Source organism: Ruditapes philippinarum, unplaced genomic scaffold, assembly GCF_026571515.1.
Source record: "Ruditapes philippinarum isolate M1 unplaced genomic scaffold, ASM2657151v2 ctg8582_1_1_1_1, whole genome shotgun sequence".
NCBI classification, from domain to species: domain Eukaryota; kingdom Metazoa; phylum Mollusca; class Bivalvia; order Venerida; family Veneridae; genus Ruditapes; species Ruditapes philippinarum.
The window spans coordinates 7,381-25,433 of record NW_026865061.1 but is presented as its reverse complement, the minus strand read 5'-3'; the positions used below and the strand labels follow the sequence as shown (position 1 = coordinate 25,433).

Sequence of the window (18,053 nt, the reverse complement as noted above, 5' to 3'; positions counted from 1 at the left end):
TGAATGACCTTCTCCTTGAAGGTCAAATTGTCCAAAAACTTAAAAATTGGTCATAACTTCCTTATTAGCATACGGATTCTACTCATGTTTTGAAACAACACCCCTTTAGGCAAGACCTTCAAACTGATCTGAATGACCTTCTAGAACATCCAAAAACTTTGGAATTAATTCATATTTGGACACAATGCCCCTTTGGACAAGACCTTCCAACTGACCTATATTTGTTTCACCTTGACCTTGAATGACCTTCACATTGAAGATCTAATTTTCCAAAAACAAATAATCTATCTGGTCCATAAATCAAAGGACAAAGCACCACTTCGGGGGCATTGTCAACTTACCGTGACAGTTCTTGTTTTACATAACTTGGTCAGTCTTCAGCTCAGGATAAACACATGTATGTGTGTATCACACAGATTGTGAAATTGTTGAAATATTCATAAACTCCCCGTAATGTTCACTCGTGCCACACTAGAGTATACGAAATAAAATACCTGATTTACCTCCACTGATTAGTTCTTCTGTTAATCTGATGACTTGTGAATATGAAGAATAATTTTCAAAAAAGAAAAAGAAGAACTATTGCAAAGAAAAACTATTGTACAAAAACGTTTTGCTTGCTTTTGATAGATTGAAAATTGTAGTCTTGCCATTTGAATTACATATTAAAACCAGACAAGCACTGCGCTTGTCTTGCTCACAACGAGGTTATGGAGCTCACAACGAGGATTAAAGCAAAAAAGGGTATATCTTCGTTTCTATGAAGATTTTCAGATAATAATTTACGCTGAAGACTTGTGGGCATCTGTTTAAGGTTAGAATGCACAAAACGTCACCAGAATCGACGTTTTCAATGTTAAATTAGGTCCAAAGAGAAGTTGTCTCCAGTTTTCCTGCTACCCCGAGTGACTGCGTCGCACGGTATTTCCATCAAATTGTCCACCAACAGGCAATATCTTTACATGTGCGTACTCGGTAAACACATCGCTAGCTAACTGCATTTCGATATTTTTACATAAATGTCTGTAATCCTCAAAAATTATGAAAAACTCACCTTGTTTATCGTGTCACACGTCAAAGATGGGTGCTCACAACGAGGAACGGAAGTTGCTCACAACATTTTAACCGATGGACATTTTTCACTCGTTGTGAGTTAAACGGGCGTGCTGTTATAGCGAACAATGTAATAAGGAATTATCGCTTATAAGGAACTCATTTCTTAGCCCCAATTTAGTTAAAAGTACAGAAAATTACACTTTTATAACGAACTCCAAAATATCTTGAATTTTCATTGGCACAGATTGAAACTCGGCTGAATGTACCGTTTATTGTTGTATGTACTTCATTACAGCTGTGAAAATGAATTTGTATGGCAGTACGTAATAGTTTTTTAGGCTATATTTAACACCAAGATCAAACGGTTATTCCTTTTAATTTCTTTTCTTTTATAGTTTTTCTCGAGTAAAATAATTATGATCATTAATAATCGGTTATCAACAAAATCAAACATGCATGTTAATCCATTGAAAACTACAAAGTACGTTTGATTGAAATGAAAAGCAATCTATATCTTTCATAAGTAAAGGTCACCCTTAACATATAATTATAGTTTTTAAATATAAAAGGAAGGAAAAATCGAAAATCTTGTTTATTTTTAATCATGGAAAGAAGACGAAAAGCATTGAGTTTAGAAAGAAAATATGATATTTTATGAGAAATTGAGAAAGGGAGTAAAACTAAAACTGAAATAGCAAACGATTTTCAAATTCAAAAAATACGCTCTCGGGTTTTGTATCTAAAAAAGACGAAATGACTAACTTTTCTTAATCAAATGATTTTCAAAAGGGAGGACAATGATAAACAATCAGTTCGTTATATGTAAATCTGTTCGCTATAAAAACTCCCGATACAAGGAACTAATTCGCTATATGCTTACAAGGAACTCCGGTTATAAGGAACATATTTTGAATGTCCAAATGAGTTCGTTATAAGCGGAGTTTACTGTATCTGTATTATTGCTATATCATAAAAAGAAAATTGTACTAGAATTCAGCAAATAAAAATCAACAACAACAAAAACGCACACGCACGCACACACGCGCACGCACGCACACACGCACGAACGCACACACACACACACACACACACACACACACCAGCTAATTCTGTCGTAAGCTACTCTACAGCTGCAGTTGTTAGAAAATGTTTTGTCTCCTGCCAAAACAACAACAACAACAAAACAAACAAGAAAAAGAATAAAACAAAATATACAACCTTTAAGTTTAAGACGTCCAATGTTGGAGACGAATTGTTAACTTTTATCTTGTGGTGAAAGTAATGTTGATTCAAAATTTAAGGGTGTTTTTTTTTCAGTGGAATAAATTCATTCAGCAGATGTACCTTTTGAATTTAGCAGTTGTATATAAGATAATAAATTTCATTTCATTAATTATCTTAGTTTATATTACTTATTTTATTATTATTATTATTATTATTATTATTATCATCATCATTATTATTATTATTATTATTATTATTATTATTATTATTATTATTATTTTATTATTATTATTATTATTGGGAATGTTCGTTTATCCTGCATAATTGGAGCCTCTGTGTAAAAAAACTACACTGATATACATGTATACAAGGTGCGAACAAAACTCAAACTGCTATATTTCCCATATGAATCAATGAAAAACTACACTGTTATATATCAATACAGTTTTCAAATGCTCATCGAAAGTGTACGTAATAGTTATAATACATGAAACGAGTAAGTTACGAGGATATAACACTGGCTGGGGCGACATCAAGGAATGTTTCTGCTAAAAATGGCGAGGCCGTCAGGCCGAGACAATTTTTTGGCAGAAACATCCCGAGATGTCGCCCAGCCAGTATTATATCCTCGTAACTAACGAGTTTCATGTACTATAACTGTTTTTTCGCAATGGCATAATGTTTTCTTTTTTGTAATAAAAATAAATAGATAAATAAATAAATAAATCGTTAGCTACATTACAGTTATTTATGATAAGGCAGTTTTTTCAAGTTGTTTTCCCTGCCGCAAAAAAAGATATACAAAAGACACCCAATGTTAGAGGCGGATTGTAAACTGTTACCAATATTGATTCAAGATTAAAGGACTTTTTTCCAGTGGAAACGGTTCATTCAGCGGATGTACCTTTTGATTAAATGAGAGTAAATTTCATTTCATTAAAATTAATTATCTTTGTTTATATTTGTCATTGTATTTATTTATCTATTTTATTTTATTTTATTGATTCCATTTTTTTTGCAACTGGGAATGTTCTTAACCACTGCTCAATTGGAGCCTCTGTGAAAAAAAACTACATTGATATATACAAGGTGCGAAAAAAAACCCTACCGCTGTATAACAGTCGAGTTTTTTTCCTATATGAATCAATGAAAAAATGTACTGCTATATATCAATACAGTTTTCAAATGCTCATTGAAGTGTACTGCGTATAATGGGTTAGTAAGAACAAAGGAAAAGTTCTAAACCATGCAATAATGAGTATTATGGCCAGTTTGAACAAAGCCATGCAATAATTACATATAACATTTGATTGAATAGTTTAACCTTTCTAAAATCTTGAAAATCTTTTTTTTTGAAGTTGATTTTCTTGAAAAATATTTAAGCTCATCTGGAGACACGCAACTTGATTCATTTTTTTAAATCCTCTGAAGTTGATCAGTTGTGGGTTGAATTTGGTACCTCAAAACTCTTCTATATAAGCATACACTGGTTACAAAAGTTGGTCAAGACAAAAAAAAAGCTGATCCAATGTTTCCATGACAGCCTCTGTGGACAAATTTGTTGATAGCAGCAAAATTATGTATGGAACTGTTCAAGTGTAGTTGTACTTAGGAAAAGGGCTACTGCGGAAGATGTAAATATGCTAAAGCTGGAATTCCATGCACAGTGTCATGCAAATGTAACGCCCGCTGTTACAAGCTACGAAATTAAAAAAAAATCTGTTAAATATCATTTATAGACCATAAAGTGTTACATTGTATGTTACATACGTATTAAACTGAGAACATGACGTTAACAGTAGAAATCGTGTCATTAAATTGACATTTATAGTAGAATTCTGTCATTAAATTATCACTTTGTAAAGAAGTCTCCAGTGGTCACTGTATAAAGCATTGTTCTTATAATGATTATTAGTTATTAAAATTAAACTTTTAAACTTGATTTTATTCAGAGTGATAAGGTGAAGTCCGAAATGTCTTAGAAAAAAGTCAATAAATGCAAAACCATAAAAATCCTATACTAGCGGCCATATATACTACAATATCTTAAGCCAAATATTGTGTGCAACTCTTCAAAGATTTTTTTGTTTGTTTAAAACAATTAAGAATAACATATAATTCTAGATATTGCATTATTTTGTAAAATATTGTAAATTTACTGAAGGGTATCACAAAATATCGGATTTTGGTGGCCATCTTGGCATCCATTTTGAATTTTGACCGCTATTTCGATTTTAAGGCTCGGGTCTCGATCCATAACAGACGTCAAACTAGGATAATCCTAAGTGGTTTGCTTGTAGAATTAATAAAACGATTATATGTACTTTGACTCTATCTAATTTAAGTAATTTAAGTTTAATTAAATCGAAATTTTATTAGAAAGTTTATAATAACAACGTTTTGTTGTTACGAAATACCAGAATCAACAGATTTACAACACCTTTGGAAATAACGAAAGAAACCTAAAATCCGAGGAAGAAAAAAAACGAAAGAAAGCTTTCTTATAATCTAAAAATACTTTGACAAACATTTATTTTAAACTAACCATTCAAACTGAGTGGTTATATAAATACTTAATTAATATGTTAAATACATGAATTCATGAAAACATGACAGGACAGGACAGGACAGGATAGGATAGGCCATGATAGGATAGGATAGAATTGAATCTTATTTTGAAAAATACAGAAAATTCAGCATTGTTTCTGGATACAAGATTTAACTAAAATTTAAAGGCTCAGTCAGCAACAAAACGTCGCCTAACACTAAAAGTGTCCTATGTCCATTTTTGCAAAATTTGAGATAAATGAACCATTCTGTAGAACCTACCACAAGACAAGTAAATGACTTACCTATCTAGATGTCTGTATACCAGGTCTGGATGCACTAATATGCCTGTCTAATGAACGGATTAGTTTCACCTAGTCAATGTTGCCTGCAGCACCAATGGCTGCTTCTAGAGGAATCACCCAAAATCCCAATGGGCCCTATTGCCGTCAGGGGTTACAGCCAATCAAGGTTATGAAGCATAATTATACTCACGTACTCAACCTATCTCGTACCTAGGTCCGTGAGCACCACACTCCTCCCCATCCTATTTGAAGGTGTTGGTCCACCCTGACGACCTAACCAAACAGGCTCTAATTTCTGGGATGACTTTCCTGGTTCTAACCAGTACTGGTATTGCAACTACTTGCTTTTTTCAATTAGCACTATAAGTTACAATACCCCTCCCTTGTGATTAAGGTACCAATTCTACCAATAACCACAATTTGCAGATCACAGGTCCTATACCAATGAAACATTTAAATCTAAGATATTTCGAGGCCTCTAACCATTGATCCCAAGTAAGCACCTACGGCTTAATCAGACCTGTCCACTGAGAGCAACAGCCTCCCCTCAATGCACAGCCTCAGCGCGATAACCAGTCAGTTGGAAAACGCGCAACGTGACCCCACCGATCATATCTGGAGTAGAACTTCTACCTTTCGGCGGACTGAAACATGGAGCTTTGGTCTCCAGGAGTCTGGAATACTCACCTTAATGACCGTCTCCAAATGGTCGTTTGACCGGCAGCTCACAGCAGTGAACTCCACACACATGTTCTGGAACTTCTCCAGCCACCACTGACTGATCCCAAGAGGTATACATCAAACTCACCTAGTGAATTGATCCACCATCACAAGTACAATCCCATGTACCCGTTCCATGGGGGATTCTGCCTGGTAATCAATTGTCAAATGGCACTTCTCCTGCCAGTCAACTTACCTGCCTTACACTATGAAACAAGCAGTTTCACATCATGGCCAAAACCATACCAGGTATACTCCTCTTTAACTTGTTCCCTAATACATGTTACAACCTGATGACCTGAAGATGGCAGGCTATGATCATGAGAAATAGCCTCCTTTAGCTCTTCGGCAATACTTATAGAACACCCTAGTGCTTAGGGTCATCAGATCCAGGCACTAACTTGCCTCAACCTTACAATTGTTACCTAGCCCAGTGATGACAATATACTTTAACATACACAATGTATCACAACTGGCAAGCTATCAAATTTACCCCTTGGTGACTGTTACACTCTTTGGTAAATTCTCTCCATCAGAGACTTTTGTTGCAAGGTATGGCTTGCCATTCCCATCATTGGTGTCAGATGGCTTTCAACCTTCAGACCCGTAGACAGTTGTGCTTCGCCTAGTCCCCCCAGAATATGATTTAATGTCAATTTCTGGTCTGTATTACTTGACTAGATGCACAGTATCATCTACCTCCTCAAGAAGGACCCCCAATTATTCTGGGCTCTGTTATTAATATATACACCTACCACAAGGCAATTCATCCAGATGTGTTCCCACATGGTACTCGATACAATGACCCACGTCCGGACTTGTGGCCACTGCACCCCCTTTCCCATGCTCACAACCTGGACAGTGTTGCAACACATTAATATACCGAGACAGCTCCTTCAACCACCTCCCCAATTGCCCTTGTGGCTCCCGGAACCCCATAAGCCACCTCAAAATAGAATGGTCATTCCTTACCACAAACAGTCTATTTCCCAGACCCTAGATCAGGACAATTTCTTCTAAAATGCCCCTCCTTCCCACAATTGAAACACACATAAGGCCCTTTCTTATGGTTTCCTAAACCAATAACCTTATCAAACTTCTGTTCCAACTGTTGGATCGCCCTCATTACAGTAAGGTTATCCAGGGTGGAAGATGAGCTAACCGATGTAGCTTCAACCGCAAAAACATCGCGATTTTCATCATCGCGCCGCCTAGTATCCCTTCTTGCCTTACCATGCATGGCCTTGTACACCTGTTGGTACTTTCTTACAATTTGAATTGCCCCTTGAACACTAGACGGGGACTGCATACAAACATGATGCCCTGCATCTTTGTCAAGCAGCCCTTGGCAGAAACGACTAATAACTTGCTCTTCAATAAATGAGACTGGCAAGCCCTTGAATGCTCTTACCGCCAGAATCAACAGTCGTTCTCCAAAGTCTTCCAAAGACTCATCAGGGTTTTGACAAGCCTGCTGGAATTGTGCTTGAAACGCAGCAGGTAAATCATGTTGCTCATACCGTGCTTCCAGCATTAAGCATAGACTCCTATATGAGTCTACCTCTTCCGTGTCATTCAAAATGACAAAGTACTCCATGGCCTTTCCTGTCAAACACCAGCAAAGATCATTGAGCTTCTCCCTCTCTGACCAATTAGAGGCCTCGGCAAACCTGTTAAACTTTAAAATAAAAGCTTTCCAGGAGCCTACCCCATCAAACGTCATGTGCCTTGGTAATGATTTTAATGTATCAATTAACAAGCTGGGCCGACGCCTTTCATGTTCAGCCCTTGGGTATGATGGTTTACCAATGTCGGCCTCACCATGACAACCCACATGTTGGGTATTCTGTTCCTCTAGATCGTGCCAAGGATTTCGTTCCCTCCTAGAAGAGAAATCAATGTCCTTCGGGGTATACCTATTACTCAGATAAGGGTCCCCACAAGATGCATCCTCACCCGATGTAGGTTCCTGACCTTGGCTATCCATTTGTGGACCTTTTGCCATAAGCCGAGAAGCAACATCCATTTTAGGGAAATAGATAAATACAGAATCCCTAAAGAAAGCCCAACACGGCAAAATTGAAAATGTTGCAGGCTCGGTTTGATTGAGCCTGTTCATGGACGGTACTGGAAAGTGCAAATTACCGTCCACGCCCCCTAGCACCGGCTTAAGCAGAATTCAACATTTAAACGTGAAATAGTAAAATTTTGAATTTAGAAACATCCGCGGATGTGTTCATACGGCGGTTATCATGGAACCTTCAATGTGACACTTCCGTGCCATTCCATGAAAAGCGGCGAATGGTCCCCAAGTAATAAAAAGCGTGTGCCCTAAACGAGAAAACAATGGGCAGAACTAAATGAAATGGAATTTTGAAAGGGGATCAGAGGTTATGAAGCCTGCGTATCACAGATAAGACGTCAAAAGACAAAATTAAAAAGCAGGCAACATATCCTAAGGGGTTTTCAACATTATTCAAGTAGGAATATTGGAACCACCCATACAGAAAATGCCGAAAAGTTGAAACTAAAAATACCACAAGCACAACAATAATGTCGTGCTGAACGATCTTCAAGGATCGAAAATATAACATCATTGATTAAATGTACGGGGAGACTTTTTACAGCCGCCACACGGCACAAATAACACGGATGTGATCATAAAATAGATAAATACAGAATCCCTAAAGAAAGCCCAACACGGCTTTACTGGCTTCTATCAACTCATCCTCTTTCTCTTCAGCTGGCCAACACTTATTGGACGTAAAATCAATAAGTGCTAGCTCATCCTCCGTAAACTTTTTACGGCAAATAACTGACAAAATCTCTGGTGTGATATTGCCACTATTTTCCCTAACTGATAAAAGGGCTACAGCTAATTTCTTACCGATTCCAGGAATTAGCATTAACTGGTCAATATCACAAAAATTTACTGCTACAGGACTATGGCGCCCTGCGACCGGCTCATCCTTTACTGATGAAGCGTCTGCCATGCCTGTCAAGTCATCTTGCATTGACATGGTTCAATTACTTGTGTACCAATTACAAGAAAACAACAACAAAACTTATTTATCAAAAAATAAACAAATTACTCTATTAAATTAATGTTAGATTTAATAAAATACGATGGCAGAACAAAAGCACAAAACTGACTTGGTGATTTCACACTGAACACTGGTTGGCTATTTCCTTTGGTGTCTCCGCGGAAACAATCGCAACTACTCGGCCCTTTCCGTCAGTCTTCGGATAAGGACCTCGAACACAATAGTATGAATACACAGAACGGAAGCGGTATTTCGGTCTAACCTACGCTAAGAAACTAAACATGTAAACAAATAGTTATTTAATGCTGGGAGTTGTTTACAAGTTTATTTCCAATATATGTAGTAAAGGTTCACCTAAAATAAGTGATATCATAGGTACAAAAGCAAACAATTCATTATTTATATATTTATTATTATGGTTGTAGAAACCGAAAGTACAAAAAACCAACCTGTTGACATTTCGTCGGAATTGTTTGAAATTGAACATCAGTGGTCATATTTAAATAACTAATTGTTGTCAGACATATTTTCAAGAAAAAGAGTACCGGAACAGGCATTAGATGTCAAATATATACATTTGTTTTACATTTTCTCTGTTTCTGTTTACATCTGAAATCACGTGGTAGAACTACTTTCAATCCGTATTGTTTCCGAGGTTAATATTATAGATAATAGCCGAGGCAGTTCCGAATGCCGCGGAAAAAATCCGCCAAATTCGAATAATTATCTCAATTATCCAAAAATTACACGTAAAAGTGCTTTATGAAATCAATGCAATTGTCTTTAGACCAATTACACCTGTTAACAGACACAAGGTTCGATTATTTTAGGTTTACAAAAATGCCTCACCTAAAATCAGCTGTTTTGCAGGTAGCGATTTTTTACTGGCAAAACTGGTACTCAAATTACCGCTGCCACCATTGTAGAACCTACCATATGATAAGTAAATGACTTACCTATCTAGATGTCTGTATACCAGGTCTGGATGCACTAATATGCCTGTCTAATGAACGGATTAGTTTCACCTAGTCAATGTTGCCTGCAGCACCAATGGCTGCTTCTAGAGGAATCACCCAGAATCCCAATGGGCCCTTTGCCGTCAGGGGTTACAGCCAATCAAGGTTATGAAGCATAATTATACTCACGTACTCAACCTATCTCGTACCTAGGTCCGTGAGCACCACAATTCTTTTTACCTTACATTGCTCTATCTTTTAAGCTTTATGTTCAAGGTTACAATGACCTAGAAACGGAGTTACCGAACTTTGCTCTATGTCCACATTTCGCATGATTGTTGCCGGCTCGCCACGGCTTGCCGGTATTACGTTAGGATTTTACTGAGAAACAACCTAAAACTCCGAATCCATCCGAAAATTTAAACGAAGCTTGGCTCCCAGCTTTCTACAAAATTTATCTGTCAGGGCTGGAATCCAAAATTATTTAGCCAATCAAATTTAATCTTACATAGCGTCAAAAAACCTTCAATTTTCACGCCATTTTTTAAAAGCAGCAAGTATTGCTTTGAGCGCAAAGATATAATGATGATTAAAATGTTTGTTTTCATGAATTCTTTTCAATAAATCATATTTACACTGACTTTTATAGCGATTTCACCTGTTTTCTCTGTAGTAAGTTTTCGTTTGGTTAATTAACATAAGTGTACATCTGGTTCTGTGCATTTTTTTCTCTCTTTTTTTCCCGGTCATTTTATCCTTTCCGGTATTTAGGGTGGGGGGGGGAGGGTCCCGGGATCCGGCACGCCCGGGATCCGGGATAGTTTTAGATATATAGGGAAAATATTGGGCAGAAAGTTATGAAAGCTTATGAATGTCCGTTCCGAGTTATTAAAAAGAACAGAAGAAGTGGATGAACAATAACATAGCAGTAGGAGTAAACAAAGATGCATATATAGTTGGCCATGGCTCAACATACAAATGTATTTATTGCAGGTTAAGAGTTATAATTGTCCGGTTAAGTGAGGTATAACATAGTTAGCACGAATATTTCGTGCTCGCCGGTTTTGATATGGATACATAATTGAAAGGCGGGTAAATCGCCACTCGAGGACTTCGCATTACATTGAACACATCGTATTGTGCGCGTTACACATTTTTATATGCCCGAAAGGGCATATTATGTTATACCCCCTGGCGTCCGTCTGCCTGTCTGTCCGTCCGTCTGTCTGTCCGTCCGTCCGTCCGTACGTCCGTTAGCAATTTGGTTTCCGGAGCATAACTTAAGTTCCATTCGACCCACAATGTTCAAACTTCATAGGATGATTGTCTATATTGGGCAGAAGACCCCTATTGTTTTTGGGGTCAAAAGGTCAAAGGTCAAGGTCACTATGACCTTGATACTGAAAACAGTTTCCGGAGCATAACTTAAGTTCCAATTGGCCCACAATGTTCAAACTTCATAGGATGATTGTCCATATTGGGTAGAAGACCCCTATTGATTTTGGGGTCAAAAGGTCAAAGGTCAAGGTCACTATTACCTTAAAACTGAAAGGCTGTGACTAAAAAAAGGATTGGAGCACCACACTAAATACCGTATTCCGGTATATACCGGACAAGGCGCTTGAATGATAAAATGCTAAAATCTTGTCTTTTTACCCAACGGAATGAACTTTAACAGGTCTAATTCATCTTTTCACACCGAATCAAGTACGATAATCCAGAAAAAATGTAAAATTCGAAGAAAAAAACGATATTTGTCTATTTTGTGATCATGATTTCTGCAAGCGTCTAGAGGTACTGCTCCAATCCTGTATTGAGCTAAATCCAAACTGAAAACGGTTTCCGGAGCATAACTTAAGTTCCATTTGACCCACAATGTTCAAACTTCATAGGATGATTGTCCATATTGGGAAAAAGACCCCTATTGATTTTGGGGTCACAAGGTCAAAGGTCAAGGTCACTATGACCTTGATACTGAAAACAGTTTCCGGAGCATAACTTAAGTTCCAATTGGCCCACAATGTTCAAACTTCATAGGATGATTGTCCATATTGGGTAGAAGAACCCTATTGATTTTGGGGTCAAAAGGTCAAAGGTCAAGGTCACTATTACCTTATAACTGAAAACAGTTTCCAGAGCATAACTTAAGTTCCATTCGACCCACAATGTTCAAACTTCATAGGATGATTGTCCATATTGGGCAAAAGACCCCTATTAATTTTGGGGTCACAAGGTCAAAGGTCAAGGTCACTATGACCTTGATACTGAAAACAGTTTCTGGAGCATAACTTAAGTTCCAATTGTCCCACAATGTTCAAACTACATAGGATGATTGTCCATATTGGGTAGAAGACCCCTATTGATTTTGGTCAAAAGGTCAAAGGTCAAGGTCACTATTACCTTATAACTGAAAACAGTTTCCAGAGCATAACTTAAGTTCCATTCGACCCCCATTATCAAACTTCATAGGATGATTGTCCATATTGGGTAGAAGACTCCTATTGATTTTGGGGTCACAAGGTCAAAGGTGAAGGTCACTATTACATTGATACTGAAAAATATGTTTCCACGCATAACTTAGGTTCCATTTGACCCACAATGTTCAAATTTCATAGGATGATTGTCCATATTGGGTAGAAGACCCCTGTTGATTTTGGGGTCAAAAGGTCAAAGGTGAAGGTCACTATTACCTTGATACTGAAAACAGTTGCCGGAGCATATGTTAAGTTCCATTTGGCCCACAATGTTCAAACTTCATAGGATGATTGTCCATATTGGGTAGAAGACCCCTATTGATTTTGGGGTCAAAAGGTCAACGGTTAAGGTCATCCTTACTAAAAAAAATACTTTTGGGCATATAATGCTCCGCCTAGCGGTGCTCTTGTTCTTTATGGAGAGTACACGTGGTGAATGTCCTACAAATTATGGGAAGGACTTTATTGATTTTAAATCATTTCTGAAAGAAGAACTTTCTACTTTCAAAGAAGAAATAAGAGAGGAATTTTCTGGGTGTTCAGAGAAAAGCATTCGCAAGTTTCAAGAAACTGCCAGTAAACGCTCACCTGTTGACTTTAAATATAAAGGAAACAAGCGACAGTACGATTTCAATTGTAAAGTTTTAGAAGACATTGAGCGTGTACAGTCTTTAGTGAAGTCAGGAGGACAGTTTAGTCCAATAGATTAGACGTTACAGGCTTGTTATAGTTTTATGTTGGTCAAGCCTGACGTCTAATAGCTATTGCTCATAAACGCGTAGCATTTTGAAAAATTAAAAAAATATCTGTTGACTTGCCTTTCAAGCTTTATTCAAAAGCTTATCTTCTGTTCTTTCAATTGCATGGTCTATCATTAACAAAAACTTTCAAACAATGAAATTATCAATTAAAAATAAAATATAAATATCAGTCTATTTTGCTCATCGGCCATACTGGTTAAGTAAAGCGTTTTACAGATTGTTTCCAATTTTTTGAACGGAAAAATATATTCAAACACACTGACGGTGCATGGGCAATTATTTCGTTGAAAAAATATTCCGTTAGAAACTTCTGGAATCATTTAAACGCTTGCATTTGAATTAGCCAATCAGATTTCGCGCACTGTATGGCGGCCATTTGTATATCGGCTGTACAAGGAATTTAATTAAATGAGAGGATTTAATCATGACTTTTCGGATGTGACAGTTCAATTATTTTGTTAAAAGGTATTCATTTTTTACTTTTGTTCATAAATAGGTCAAAATTAATGTAAATACACGCTGTTTTAATTGTTTAAATTCATTAGATCTAAATCGATGTCTAATGTCAATTTTTTTGCTACACGATTTTGCAAAGATCTGTTAAGACCTAACGTAACATGGAAAATGAAAAATGTAAAATATCAGATTAATGAATGATAAATATGAAATAGGTTACGTATAGGTCTTATTATTAGGACTAGAGGACAGTTAAGTTCGCTTCAGTTGCTTGAGTCTACAGTGCAGAAAATACATAAGAGGAATAAACTTGTTAGGTTAGCAGACAAATCCCTAGCTGGGTGGGGTACCGTCGCAGAATACGAGTCCGACGATTTGGCAAGTGATAGCGACGATGATCGTAAAATTCGTAGAGCCGAGGCAAGGGCATTGTCAAAGAAGAGAAAGTTATCCAGTAGTCGAGCCTCTGCGACTAATTCTATTTCTACTACTAGTAGCCAATTTGAAACTTTTCGTCCCTTTCGGAGAGTCCAATGCTTCGCATGTGCAGGTTTCGGGCATGTCCGGGCAGAGTGTCCAAAGTTTCAACAATCTTCATCGTTTCAAGGGCAGAGATACCGTCCCGTTCCCGACATCAGCAGAACTTCCCCGGGAATTATCACGTACCAGTCCCCAACAGGAATCAAGGGCGATAACCGAGGAATGTCATTCAAGCCACAGCCAGCCGAAACAAACTGAAGAAAGACAGTTTAGTGATATAGATGAGTATTTTTTAGCTCATAGTATTTTTTGTAATTTTTCAGTAAATGAAGCTGAAACTGATATTTTATGTTCACATTCAAGATATTTTGAATTTCAGTATGTTTCTAAAGATGATAATTTTGAAGTAAATTCGGGCGTAAAGGGTAGACTGAGATTACACGCTAATTATTGGTGTAATGTTTTAGAGGCATCTGACTTTATTTATGACGTAGTAAAAAATGGTTACGTCATACCTTTTAACAATATTCCTCAATCATATTTCATGAAAAATAATAAATCTGCATTTGACCATTCAGATTTTGTAACTGACGCAGTTGCTGATTTAGTTAAGGCTGGCTGTGTGTTAGAAGTGCCTTTTCAGCCTTTTTTGGTAACATAGATAAATACAGAATCCCTAAAGAAAGCCCAACACGGCAAAATAGAAAATGTTGCAGGCTCGGTTTGATTGAGCCTGTTCATGGACGGTACTGGAAAGTGCAAGTTACCGTCCACGCCCCCTAGCACCGGCTTAAGCAGAATTCAACATTTAAACGTGAAATAGTAAAATTTTGAATTTAGAAACATCCGCAGATGTGTTCATACGGCTGTTATCATGGAACCTTCAATGTGACACTTCCGTGCCATTCCATGAAAAGCGGCGTATGGTCCCCAAGTAACAAAAAGCGTGTGCCCTAAACGAGAAAACAATGGGCGGAACTAAATAAAATGGAATTTTGAAAGGGGATCAGAGGTTATGAAGCCTGCGTATCACAGATAATACGTCAAAAAGACAAATTTAAAAGCAGGCAACATATCCTAAGGGTGATTCAACATTATTCAAGTAGGAATATTGGAACCACCCAAGTGGAAAACGCCGAAAAGTTGAAACTAAAAATACCACAAGCACAACAATAATGTCGTGCTGAACGATCTTCAAGGATCGAAAATATAACATCATTGATTAAATGTACGGGGAGACTTTTTACAGCCGCCACACGGCACAAATAACACGGATGTGATCATAACATAGATAAATACAGAATCCCTAAAGAAAGCCCAACACGGCAAAATTGAAAATGTTGCAGGCTCGGTTTGATTGAGCCTGTTCATGGACGGTACTGGAAAGTGCAAGTTACCGTCCACGCCCCCTAGCACCGGCTTAAGCAGAATTCAACATTTAAACGTGAAATAGTAAAATTTTGAATTTAGAAACATCCGCAGATGTGTTCATACGGCGGTTATCATGGAACCTTCAATGTGACACTTCCGTGCCACCCTCTTTCAGTGTCTGTGAACAGTTCGGGAAAAAAGCGTTTAATTTTAGATTTAAGTGTCATGAATACATTTGTTAAGAAGGAACATTTTAAATTTGAGGACTGGAAGGTTGCGTCAGATTATTTGTTAAAGTATGATTTTATGTTTAAATTTGACATTTCATCTGCATATCACCACATAGATATAGCCACAGCACAACAACTTTTTTGGGATTTCATGACTGAGAACGCTAAGCTTAAATATTTATGTTTTTACTGTATTACCATTTGGGTTGACGTCGGCACCGTTTATTTGACTAAATGTTTAAGATGTATTGTAAAATTAATTCGTCTTCAGGGAATCAGATTTGTTTTGTTTTTAGATGATGGGGGGGAGTAAATAAAACGTTTGATTGTACTCTTAAAGATGCTGATTTTGTTAAAGATGTCCTCATCATAGCGGGGTTTTTGATCAATACTCAGAAATCGATAATAACTCCAGTTCAAAATTTAGAATGGTTAGGCTTATTATGGAATTTAAAAGGATAATTTTTTAGAAATTCCGATAGGCGTGTGAAAAGCGTATAGTACAGTGTATTACCTTTATCATAGGTAAATTTCCTTTCGTGTCTGCGCGAGATATGGCGAGGTGTACTGGTAAAATTATTTCACTGATTCCAGTATTAGGAAATGTGTGTAAGCTCATGACCAAAAATTTACACAGAGCTATTGAATGTAGGTTTAGTTGGAATTCAGTTATAGATGTTTCGGATTTAGGAGTAATTACAGAGTTACAGTTTTGGGAGAAAGCATTTACTATAAGGCTGACTAAAAAGTTATTTGTATCTGATATAAGTTCAGTAACAATCTATTCTGATGCAAGTCAACACGCATGCGCAGCTTACATACAAGGTTATCCGACCGCCGTTTGCCATAGAAATTGCAATTGTCTCCATTTGAACAAAATACCAGTTCTACCTGGCGGGAAATGACCGCTATATTGTTTGCATTGCAGAGTTTTCTCCCTTTGATAAAAGGTCGTTACTCAAATGGTGCACAGATAATCAAAATTGTGTATCTATAATTGAAAGCGGTAGTATGAAATCCGATTTACATAGTATATCGTTATCTGTGTTTGAAATGTGTTTGAAAAAATCATATATCAATTTATTTGCAATGGGTTCCCAGAGATAAAAATTTGTACGCAGATTATTTGCATGAGTAAGCTGTTTGATTTAGATGATTGGGGAGTTTCTTTGGTTTTTTCAATTTTCTTGACGCTATGTTTGGCCCTCATACGGTTGACAGATTCGCAAATCATTATAACCACGTGGTAGATCGGTTCAATTCTTTAGGTTGGGTACCGGTCACAGAGGGTGTGGACGCTTTTTCTTTGGACTGGGCATGAGAAAATAACTTGCTAGTTCCACCGATACACATGATTTCAAGAACTGTTAATCATATAATTACATGTAATGCCAGAGGGACGCTGGTAGCTCCATTCTGGCCGTCTGCTCCTTTTTGGTCCATTATATTTGGTAATAACGCGGTTATAAAGAGCAAAATTGCGGACATTCTTGCATTTAAGCCAAATTCTGAGATTTTTGTACATTACTTTAACCAAAAATCTATTTTTGGTTCTGATAAGTTTTTAAGCAAAGTCTTAGTAGTACGTTTTGAATAAGAAAGAACGGCTGTGTAAATAAGTTGCTGTTGCACAATTTTATTTCAAGATTGCTATTAAATTTTAATAATTAGATATTTTATCACAAAATGAAAATTTAGTTTGATAATCGGCAAGTGTTAGCGATATGGTGTTAAATAACATTTGACCAAGGGTCAAATGTACACAAAACTTTGTAAATAAGATATTTTGTTGCATAATTTTATTTCAAGTTTAGTATTGAACTTCTGACAATTAAACATTTTATCATAAAATGAAAATTTAGTTTGATATTCGGCTAATGTTAGTGATATGGTATTTTAAACACCTTGACCGAGGTTCAAAGGTGCATAGAACTACGCAAATAAGTTGATTGCTACATAAGTTTATTTCAAGTTTGATATTTAACTTTTGAGAATTAATAATTTTATAACAAAATGAATATTTAGTTTAATATTCGGCACGTGTTAGTGTACAGTATAGAACGATATTGACCGAGGGTCAAAGTGTGCAAAGAACTATGCAAATAAGTTGATTTGTGTCTACTTTTATTTCAAGTTTTCCATTGAATTTTTTAAAATAAGATATGCTATCGCTAATGAATTTTTAGTTTGATATTTGGCAAGTGTTTGCGTTAAGTATTAAATGACATTGACCGAGGTCACATTGCTTAAAGGACTATTAATTTTTGAAAATAAGATATTATATCATAATGAATATTTAGTTTGATATTCGACACATTTTTGTTTGTTATTGAATTTTTAAATAAGATATGCTATCGCAAAATCATTTTAGTTCAATATTATGGTATCGAGGGGTCAAAATGTATAGCCGAGGGCTTGATAACGAAATC

At 36.6% G+C, this 18,053-nt stretch overlaps 1 protein-coding gene across 1 annotated transcript; it reads left to right on the top strand.

The window, feature by feature from the left end:
• The first annotated feature begins 12,742 nt into the window (after window positions 1–12,742).
• LOC132727703 (uncharacterized) lies at window positions 12,743–14,547 on the top strand. The gene is made up of 2 exons (XM_060713270.1): window positions 12,743–13,017; window positions 13,759–14,547. Exons 1-2 carry the CDS (start codon window positions 12,743–12,745, stop codon window positions 14,279–14,281), a joined length of 798 nt encoding a protein of 265 aa, XP_060569253.1. The 3' UTR covers window positions 14,282–14,547.
• The last annotated feature ends 3,506 nt before the right edge of the window (window positions 14,548–18,053 follow it).